The sequence below is a fragment of the Helobdella robusta genome, assembly GCF_000326865.2.
Source record: "Helobdella robusta unplaced genomic scaffold HELROscaffold_4, whole genome shotgun sequence".
NCBI classification, from domain to species: Eukaryota; Metazoa; Annelida; class Clitellata; order Rhynchobdellida; family Glossiphoniidae; genus Helobdella; species Helobdella robusta.
Window position 1 is genome coordinate 7,307,966 of NW_008704902.1, and position 10,806 is coordinate 7,318,771.

Sequence of the window (10,806 nt, forward strand, 5' to 3'; positions counted from 1 at the left end):
ATGAAATTTGAACTTCGTTCTTCCTTGGTGGCAATTGGATGCGATGGCACAGCGGTAAACACGGGACACAAAAATGAAGCCATTGTTTTACTAGAAAAACACCTGAAACGACCTTTGCCAAGGCTTGTGTGCCTGTTACACGCTAATGAATTACCGTTTCGCCGATTGTTTTACAGTCTCGACGGTACTACAATAGGCCCTAATAGCTTTTCTGGCAGCATAGGAAAAAGTCTCGAAAGCTGTCTCGACTTCAATGTAGAAGCATTTGAATCAATCCCAACAGAATTGCCAGACCTGAATACTGATTTGCTAAGCACCGATTAAAAATATCTGTATCAGATATTCTTCGGTTATATATTGGAACAACTAGCCCGATGGAAAACTTGAATGAATTTGCCAATTTCATCATGAAAGTTTACGCACTAACCTGGTTTGATATAAAAACAAAATCATCTCGTAAATATGGTCCAACTCATGTCTTCAACATAGTTAAAAGGTGTTTGTATTTGCGTGATGACCTAAAAACATTGTCTTTAAACCGTTCAAAAAAATGCTTTCTTCGCTCATCCAGAAAATTTTTTGCTAGCTATGTTACAAGATGATGCAGAGCACATAAGAGAACTAACTCTTTGGAGAATTTTAAAAACAAGAATCAATCTTCGTTTTGCGTCCAGAGGCCCGGTTTCCCGAGGTAGGACGTTGTTCTCTTTGCCATCAACTTTTTGCGCCAAATTAAACGATCAGTCAAGAAAAGAATCCAAGAAAAAAAAAAGAAAAAAAAAGCAAGAAAAGAATCCAAAGGAAAAAAAAGTTCTTGAATTCAAACTTTCAGAGCTTAAGGTTGATGCATCAAGCTATTATGATTTAATAGATTGGGCGATAGAATAGAAAAAATAACACAACCTCCACTGACAATGAAATATAGCGACATAGAAATTTCAAATGACATTTCTTCAAAATGTCATCTTGAAATTGAAAAGTATCCTTGCCTCACTCTGGCAGTATAAAGGTGCGTCAAGCTCTTGACAGAGGCTTCAATATCCGTTTGTGGACCAGGAGCTAGAGATGGATTTATTCGAACTAGAATAAAAGCCAGGCAAGATATGCAAATTTTTATTACCAAATCTCAGTATTTTGGTAAAAAAGAAGGTGCGGAGGCTTTGGAATTACGACATTAGAACAATTGTTTTTATTTTGATTTAATAATAACTATCAAATGTACTAGAATTTTAAGTATCAGAATATAAAATATATAAAAGCATTGTGTAAAACAAAGTTTCGTCAGTAAATCAAAAGTTGATTTTTTCAAAGTTCAAACCAGATGCGCCACCTGAAGATTTTGATTTAGAAAGCTAAAATTTTGCGCGAACACATCTTAGACAATGGGTCATTGATTGGCAGTACAGAAATATTAAAATTAAAAAAAAATTTTTCATTCCACTCTTATATATATATATCTTTACATATATCTTTATATATATATATATATATTGTCGAAAATTTTAATGAATATATGAATGTGTGGATAAATCCTGTGGAAATTTTGCTCGCGTGTGTGGTGTCTGTGCGAAAGAGAGGTAATCTCTTTCTCTATCTTTCTCAGGGAATTTTTTTATGGTCCGATAATAATTTTTGTATATTTTTATTGTGAGTTCGACCAGTCCTGTGTGGCACTGGGCTTTTTCGAATTATATGATTTTACTGAGTAACACACGAACGCGTAAAATATTCAATAACAATTTTATTAATCGACGGAGACGGAAGTAAATGAAAAGGAATTGAACTAACTGAACTCTAGAATAATGTTAAAAATAATGTCAATGAACAAACTGGAATACAGGAATTAGAACTTTTTCTTGTTGGGTCGGGCAACTTGGAATATGTTTCTTGCCGTTCAATCGTACAACCTCGACGTGTGTGACCGATATGGTGTTGATACAACTCCTAGAGATAAATGAAATGAATGAAGAAAAATTACAAAAATAGGAGCCTATGGGAATTCCAAGCTTCTTGCGAAACTATACCAATGAGTATAGAATCCAGCAAAGAACCATAGGTCCACAAATAGCACAACAAAAACAAAAGAACGAGGCGGATTCGTTTCCACAGAATCCAAGGCCTGTTTTCACTGGGCCTGTCAGTCTGTCGGTCGGCTTTCGCACAACCCTGGCCTGTTTTCACTGGGCCGTCGAAACAAAAGCTGATGGATTGTCAAGAGCAGTATGTGGTGTTATAACAGAAAATAAAGTAGATAATTGTGTTGATTGGGTTGAAGAACAAGAGAAAGACAAAGACTTATCCTTAATTAAAGACGTCATCAAACATTCAGTAGTACCAGATTTGAGTCAATTTGTTAATAAAGGAAAAGATGTTAAAATATTACTTGCACAGTATGACAACTTGTTTTTAACAGATAAAGGTGTATTGAAGAGACGAATTAACAATTTTTATCAGATAGTTGTTCCCTACACAACGCGGCAAGAAGTACTTAGAGACTTGCACAGTGGGATGAATGGAGCCCACTTAGGAATGAAAAAGCTAACATGGCAATTTGAAGAAGATTTTATTGGCCTGGATGGAGGAAAGACGTTGAATTAACCCACAAATTATGTGAACAATGTAGCAAATTTAACCGACAAAAACATTTTAAACAAAGTGAATTACAGCCAATGTTGGTCGGTGAGCCGTGGGAAAGATTAGGAGTTGATATAACAGGGCCACACCCAGAATCAAGTAAGAAGCATAAATACATTTTAACTGTCATCGATTATTTCACAAAGTGGACAGAAGCTATTCCTTTGAAACGCGTAAATGCATCTTATGTTGCTCATAAATTAATTCAAAATGTATTTTGTAGATACGGACTACCAAAACGATACTAACTGATCAAGTATATCTGTGAACAACTTGGCGTAGATAAAATCCGTACCACTACCTATAAACCCTCAACGAATGGTCTGGTAGAAAGATTTCATGGAACACTCAATAAAATGATAGGAAAAGTGATAAATAAGAATCATCGAGATTGGGACGAAATTCTTCCATTCGTAATGTTTGCATACCGAACAACAGTGCAGAGTAGTACTGGATTTTCACATTTTTTCCTAATGCATGATAGAGAAGCGACAATACCGATTAATTTGACGTCTAACACGGAGAAGTCATCACCAAAGCAAATGTACGAATTTGTAAAGGAACAAAAAGAAAATTTAACACAAGCATTTGAATTAGTGCGAGATCATTTAAAGAGATCAGTAGAAATAACTAAGCATAATTATGACTTAAGAGTAAAGACTAGTTAAGCAGCCTTGAATAATCGGTGCCTATTCTGGTTTCTAAGAGACTTAATTCGTGACTCTATGCTCATTGGCATAGTTTCAGAAACGTCTTAAGTTCTCGAAAAGAGTCCGCCTTGGGTTCACCAGTTAGACAGCCTCGAGTAATCGGTGCCTATTCTGGTATCTAAGAGACTTAATTCGTGATTCTATGCTCATTGGCATAGTTTCAGAAACGTTCTAAGTTCTCAAAAGTGGATTTGGTACGAGACTCTATACTCATTGGCATAGTTTCGCTCGCGTACTAAAGTCACACAATTTGTTCCCAGTGTTGTTCTGACTCTTGTTTTGTGTTGGTTGTGCGAAAGCCAACCAGACGACGGCCCAGTGAAAACAGGCCAGGGTTGTGCGAAAGCTGACCGACTGACTGACAGGCCCAGTGAAAACAGGCCAGGGTTGTGCGAAGCCAACCAGACTCGACGGCCCAGTGAAAACAGGCCAGGGTTGTGCGAACGCCGACCGACTGACTGACAGGCCCAGTGAAAACAGGCCTTGGATTCTGTGAAATCATATATCTATATGGCCTAATTTTAAATTCAATTTAAAATAATTTGTAAATGCAAAAAACCTCATCCTAAACAAAAATCATCTAGCCACCTATCGAGTGAATTATTTTGCATCAAGCCACCTATCGAGTGAATTACTTTGCATCAAGCCACCTATCGAGTGAATTAATTTTGCGTTGAAGGACTTTGAAGTATTTTTAGTCAGTATTATTTCATAATTCTGACACTTTTCATCACCCCCTCTTTCTGGTTGGAATAAAAATAATAAAAAAAAAACAAAAAAAATAAAAACAAAAAATATAAAAAAACAAAACAAAAAAAATTGTGCGCATAATGATTATAGGAAAGGAATGTCATAGCCAATGAGGAGAAGGCACGCATTTCGTCCGCTTGCAAAAATCGTATTTTGTTTTTCTTCTGTGCAAAATTATTAATTTCGAGTATATAAAAAAAATGAATAAAAAAAAAAAAAAACTCCAGTGACAAAAAAATATGCGAGTGTGGATTTGTGGCGCGAAGGCCTAGGCATCTGCTTAGGCACAAGAAATACAATTGTCCAAGAAAGAAGGCCAACAACGCAAACAAACCAGCACAGAACGAAAGTGCGGGGCTAAGCGCGGAAGAACAGAGGGTTGTCTCCAACCTCAACAACGACGTTGTGGAGGAACTCATTACTCTCGAGTTGGACGAGACAGATGTGCAGGCGCTAATCCAAGAACTTGGAGATATTCCTAACTTTGAATTTTTATAATTTATTTAAAGAGACCGAGTACTATTTATCATTCCTAATAAAAGCTTTTAAAATTTAAAATGGCGTCTGTTTTATATTTACCAACGAAAGATAGTTTAGTAAGTAAGATGCGTATATAAACGTAATAATGATTCGTTGTATGATGCACCATTGAATGAGGTATTTGCAATCCGACACCAATTTTATACGTTGTGTGCCAGTTGTCGGAAAATTGTACAGTTTAAATAATAAGTCGGAATCAATAAAATAAGAAATCACATATATATATATATATATATATATATATATATATATATATATACATATATATATATATATATATATATCAGTAAATTTCGGTAACAAATTTTCATTTAAGCATATTTCATTAAACGCGATGCTTATATTATTGTTATTTAATTTTTTATTAAGATTTTCTATTTTTCTTATTAGTTATTATTATTTTCTTGACCTATCTTGATATTTTAATTGATCAGTTAACACCTAACACATTTCGCACATCTGTTTACGTCAAACCAACCAACAACGGGATATGCATGAAAGGAAATAGCGAGTGTCCAGATTGGTATAAGAATAGTGTGATAATATCGTATGTCAGACGTGCATATTCAAACAGCTCTGAACCACTTGAATTTCGTAAAGAACTCGATAAAATAAAACAATTCCTTGTCAACAATAATTTTAACAATTCAACAATAGATATAATAATGACCAATGAAATTAGAAAGATTCAAAATAATAATATTAAAGTAGATGATAACAATGAAAACGTTCAAAACAACTCAAGTTATAATCACAATGTAATAGACAATGATAACCACGTTTCTATCGATCATAACAGCCATAACAACACAAGCAACACTGACAACAACACAAGAAACAACACAAACAACAATGACGACAATATAAGCGATAATAACACGAACAATAATGATAGACGTATTATCAATGATCATGATAATGATAACACAAATAACAACGAAAACAATGTTAACCATGTTACTATTGCACAAGTCATTGTCGATAACCTAATCAACAACGACAACCATGTTATTTCCAATAATCTTGTCAGTAATGTAAACAACTCAAACAACGACGTTGTTGCTGATCATGTAGGTGACAATGATGCAAACTCTATTACCAACTCCAACAACAATAACAGCGACAATAACGATGACCATGTGGATCATGACAATGATAACAACACAATCAATGACAACCTCGTCATCGCAAACTCCATTCATAACAATAACAACAACTCAAACAACAATACCGACAGTGCAAAATTAACTTTATTTTATCGTAACTTAATGAGCTCTTCGTATAAAGAAGACGAATATATAATTAGAAAAATCATTAAAAAAGGAGTCCATCCAGTTGATTCTAATGAAAAAATAAACCTTCTTATTTATTATAAAAATTTTAAGTCGCAACAACTACTAATAAAAAGTAGTCCCAACGTTAAACTAGCAACAACACAGCACTCCCACGTCATCTACCAATTTCTATGTCCTCACGAAGACTGTAGGCTTCGTCCATCTTCTTATATTGGAATGACTACCACAAAACTGACACGCCGTTTAACCTGCCATTTGAACATCGGAGCTCCAAATCAACACTACCATGACTGCCACAACCAGCAATTATCCCGCAAAATATTAGAAGATAATACTAAAATATTAATGAAAGACACTAATTTTAACAGACTACAAATTTTAGAATCCCTATTTTGAAAACCTAATTTGAACAAACAAATTTATTCCAATTTTATTTTACCTTCATCACGAAATGTTTAATTTATTATTATTATTATTAACATAATATTGCACATATAATATATTTTATTATGTTATATTACAAAATAATTGTTTATTATACTTAATTTAACTACTTACGTTATTTAACTTTAATCGTTACATTACTTTCGCGCTCAACTCTTATTACGTCATCTGACAGTTTATTGTTATGTTTTATTTGAATTAATATTAAATTGCCTGAAGATGAATTATAAAATTCGAAACGTCGCTTAATAATTATATAATGAATATTGGTGTTCTAATTTTTAATTTAAATTATAATTATAAAAAATAATAAGAAAAATAGAAAATCTTAATAAAAAATTAAATAACAATAATATAAGCATCGCGTTTAATGAAATATATATATATATATATATGTTTTGGAAGGAGACCATATTTTATACAGTATTGTATGAATTCTACAGAATTTTTAGCATCAATCAATCAATTTAAAGCTTGTTTTTTCAATTTTTGAAATTGATGCCAACAATTCGGTAGAATTCATACAATACTATATATATATATTTATATATTTATTTATTCATTTATTTATTGATGAAAATCACAGCATGTTAGTTGTTAGTTAACTTTCTGTTTAACTTTTAGATTTTTCTAACGGTAGATCATAAATCATTTACAAGTATATTTTTAGTTCAAAACCAAAATTTTTATTTATTTTGGGTGTGATGCATGGATTCTGAGTTAAACATATGCAAGTTAATTTTTATACCGAAGAAATTCTTTTGTTTATCCACTTAGGTACCATATAATATTAAAAAAAAATTACTTCTGCTCCCTAACCAACAGCTCAGCTAGCAAAAGGAATGTAGTAATGACTTAATTTATTTATTCATAACAATTTTTTCTCAATATTTATTGGAGGCATCAACAACAAACACACAGTGCATGCAAATACACGTGAAACAACGTATCACATTTTCATTGCATGTGATAAGCGGGGATCTCTACACTCGAACAGCAGTGCAAGGCGCTTTACCCTCATTCAAATTTTGCTGTTTTAAATTTTGTTTGTTGCAACGTAACTTCACTCAGACTGGTTGAAAGAGATTGGCAGATGAGAAATATTTTTTTCAAAACTTTTATTTCGTTCAGGCACAATCGTACGTTGATAAATAATTAAACGTGAAAATTTCATTCCAACAATAATCTGAAACTTGTAAATTTTTCTGACAGGGGTTTGATCTGCACATAAATGAGGAGCATTGCATCTGGGCTTACATTTTCTTCTTCATACACCTGCACGATACTAAGAAAAGTGACTACACAGCCTTAGAACTTTATGTGCACAAATTGGTTTGTATCAGCAAGTTGTGGGTTTACGCTATTATTATGGTATTTTTCTGTTTTTATTTGATTCATTTCTAAAATATAAATCTTAGCTAGGTTGATTTGGATCATTAGCACCTTAAATGCTAAATAACATTTTTTGCCAGTGTAATTTAATATGAAGTGATTAATGAATTGTACGCACATTATGAAACAGTTACTCCAGGAAAAGAATGATTTTTTCCCACTGAATAGAGCTCTGTCTTTGAGTGCAATGGATGAAGATTCAACAGAATCAAAAGTGGATGAGCTGCTCAGGCAGATTCAACATTTGGTTCAAAAACAAAAAGAAGAGGTTTATATAAATAGATCTTCTTCTAACTGAATGAACGAATGTAATAATGAATTAATTCATTATTAATGAATGAACGAACGTAGCTGAATAACTAACCGGTTGGTTGGTTGGTTGGTTGGTGCTTCGGTTATTTGGTTGATCGGTTAGTTGGTTGGTCGGTTGATTGATTAGTTGGTTGCTAAGGATGGGTGAGTGGCTGACTGGTCGGTTAATGTTGGTTGGCTGCATGGCTGGCTGGTTTGGTTGGTTGGCTACTAGGTCGGTCAGTTAGTTAGTGGTCTGTTTAGTTCATTAACTGAAAAGATTCATTCGTTTATTTGTTTTCCACCGAGAAATGTTTAGGAGTGAATAAAATTTGAATAAAATAATTTCTCACTGAATCCACATGGAATAATGATTGTCAGGACGCGAGAAAAAAGCGTGAAGAAGAACGACAGAAGCAGTTGAGATGGAAAGAAGAGCACAGGATGGCTCTTCTGCAAACACACGCATCTATGGACCTGGGAGGAGGTAGTTTTGGAGGGGGAGGAAGTGGTGGCAGTGGAGGTGGTGGAATAGGAGGTGTTGCAGGTTATGCCAGAGGAATAAACAAAGTTACTAAATCTCAATACAAACAGGTATTATTTTAAAATTGTTTTTACTGTTATTGTATTATTAGTTTTTTTATTTTTAATTCTTTCATAATTAATTCTTATAAATATCAGCAACACACACGTGAATACGCATGAATCCATGCACATTGCATGTGATAGGCAGGATTTTTTGGAACCCTCCCACCAACATAGCAGGACCAGGCGTCTTATGTCTTAACCATTATACCATCTTTTTTTAAATATTTTCAAATTTGTTCTTAAATTCCAGTTTGTCAACAAAAATTTGCTTAATCTATTTTTATTAAATGTATCATCTTGCATAAAAAATGTTACCAGGCAACCCGGCAGAAACAGTGGCTGTCCACAAACAAGTCCCACGCAATGGACAATATTTTGTCAAATGCTGATGCAAAAAACCCCGATGACAACCTTGCTTCCGTTATTAAAAAGTCGACCGCATTTAATGACCAGCAGAAGAAAGCTGCCACCACAGCCATGCCAGCTTCTTCTTCTTCGTCCACAGTTCCCATGGTTCCCTTTCATCAACAGACTTCGAAATCCGCTGACTTTGAAACGTTCGAAGATGATGATGATGATGATATTGGTGATGAAAACAACGAGGCTGACGATTACGATACTTTAGCATCAGATTATTTGGCAGATAATAAAAATGAGATAGCGAAGATCGGTCTGTCGTCTGGCTCACTTCTTGATTATCCAAAGAGCAGCAGATTAGGAGAGCGGCAGTTGCTTCATTACGAGCTCCCAAACAAACAGCAATCAATTAAACAAATAATGAAATTTGAACCTGACGATCCATTCGCTCCTACTGTCATTCCCCCACTCTTCTTTCAATCCTCTAAACGATCCAGATCCAGTTCAGTGCAGTCTGCATTGATCGGGAATGAGGATGATGATGTGGAGGATGAAAATGTTGATGACGAATTTGAAATATCAGCCTACGAGCCTGAGAGTCAACCTGATTCAAATATTTCAAAGGAAGAAATAAAGAAGTATACCAAAACGGATGGACGTAAGTTGAAACCAAAACTACAGACATTTCAAGAAATTCTTTCTAATCCTTTATATGAATCGGACTCCAATTCAAATACATTTAAACAGATGGAAAATTTCTCTTCAAATGCCAGCAAACATGAAAATCATAAACGTGACGGAGCCAGCGCTGAAAACCAGAATTTGTTAATTCAATCAGCGGAACAAATATATCAACCGCAAGCAGGAGATGGTGCTTCAAATCAAACAGCAATGAGTTTGTTGAATGCAAACATATTATGCTCTGCTCCTTCTGCTGCGATGCAACTAAACCAATCAAAACTTAGCAAAGTTAATGAGCGTAAACATTTGCAGCACAAAAAAAGACAGTCTTTGAATGTTCATGACGCACCTAAATTGTGGAAACCAATTAAACAACAACCTCGACAACAACCAGATCAAACTTCATCCTCTCAGCCTCCTCCTTACAATCAGCACCTAGAACATCAACAAAAAAAACTTGATGTTTCTTCTCAACAAACACTTCTCCTACCTTCGAGAAGGTCTGCTGAGAACGTCATAACAACAAAAGCTGCTGGTGATGGTCAATTTTTTCAACTTCAACAGCATCATTTTTATCCAGAACATGAGCAATTTTCTGACTCGCAGCAACAGAAACCTCATCAGACCCACCTCCACACCTCTCAACAGACTTCACAACAACATTCAAAAGATGTTCAATTAGGTGACGAACACTCGTTAAAAAGTACCGCTAAAAGAGAAGACAGCGAAAATGAAGAAGCAATAGATGACGACGATAGAATTGAATCAACTTTTGTCTAATTCCATATTACATTTTTTGCACGCCACCTACATTTTTAATTTTCCTCTACTTTAAAAGTTTAATGGAGGTATTTCAATCTCATAAATGCGTGATTTTTTCAGTTTGAACAACTTTTAAAATATATTTTTACATTTTTTTTTCATATTGATATGAACAACAACATAATTGAAATTCTTTGCTTTCATCACTTATTAAAACTGCTTGACAGAATGGTTCATAATTTATTCTTCTTTTTTTTTTATTAGATGATTTTTCTAGATTTTATTAGAAATAACAGCAGTTATCAGTCAGTTTGAAAAGATAAAAGTTTGAAATCCCTGAAAAGATATTTTCTGAAACAAGT

At 34.1% G+C, this 10,806-nt stretch overlaps 4 protein-coding genes across 4 annotated transcripts; all 4 read left to right on the top strand.

The window, feature by feature from the left end:
- Window positions 1-324, top strand: HELRODRAFT_162847 (hypothetical protein; the record flags this gene model as incomplete). The annotated part of the gene is made up of 1 exon (XM_009024936.1): window positions 1-324. One exon carries the CDS (start codon window positions 1-3, stop codon window positions 322-324), a length of 324 nt encoding a protein of 107 aa, XP_009023184.1.
- A 618-nt stretch (window positions 325-942) lies between these two features.
- Window positions 943-4,592, top strand: HELRODRAFT_162848 (hypothetical protein; the record flags this gene model as incomplete). Its single annotated transcript, XM_009024937.1, has 5 exons — window positions 943-1,009; window positions 1,841-1,929; window positions 1,987-2,144; window positions 3,605-3,778; window positions 4,322-4,592. The coding sequence occupies 5 exons, from the start codon at window positions 943-945 to the stop codon at window positions 4,590-4,592; spliced, it is 759 nt and encodes a 252-aa protein (XP_009023185.1).
- A 707-nt stretch (window positions 4,593-5,299) lies between these two features.
- HELRODRAFT_162849 (hypothetical protein) lies at window positions 5,300-6,325 on the top strand (the record flags this gene model as incomplete). Its single annotated transcript, XM_009024938.1, has 1 exon — window positions 5,300-6,325. The coding sequence occupies one exon, from the start codon at window positions 5,300-5,302 to the stop codon at window positions 6,323-6,325; it is 1,026 nt and encodes a 341-aa protein (XP_009023186.1).
- Window positions 6,326-6,960: 635 nt separating this feature from the next.
- Window positions 6,961-10,462, top strand: HELRODRAFT_162850 (hypothetical protein; the record flags this gene model as incomplete). Its single annotated transcript, XM_009024939.1, has 5 exons — window positions 6,961-6,969; window positions 7,586-7,705; window positions 7,896-8,033; window positions 8,438-8,650; window positions 8,963-10,462. 5 exons carry the CDS (start codon window positions 6,961-6,963, stop codon window positions 10,460-10,462), a joined length of 1,980 nt encoding a protein of 659 aa, XP_009023187.1.
- Between the last annotated feature and the right edge of the window lie 344 nt (window positions 10,463-10,806).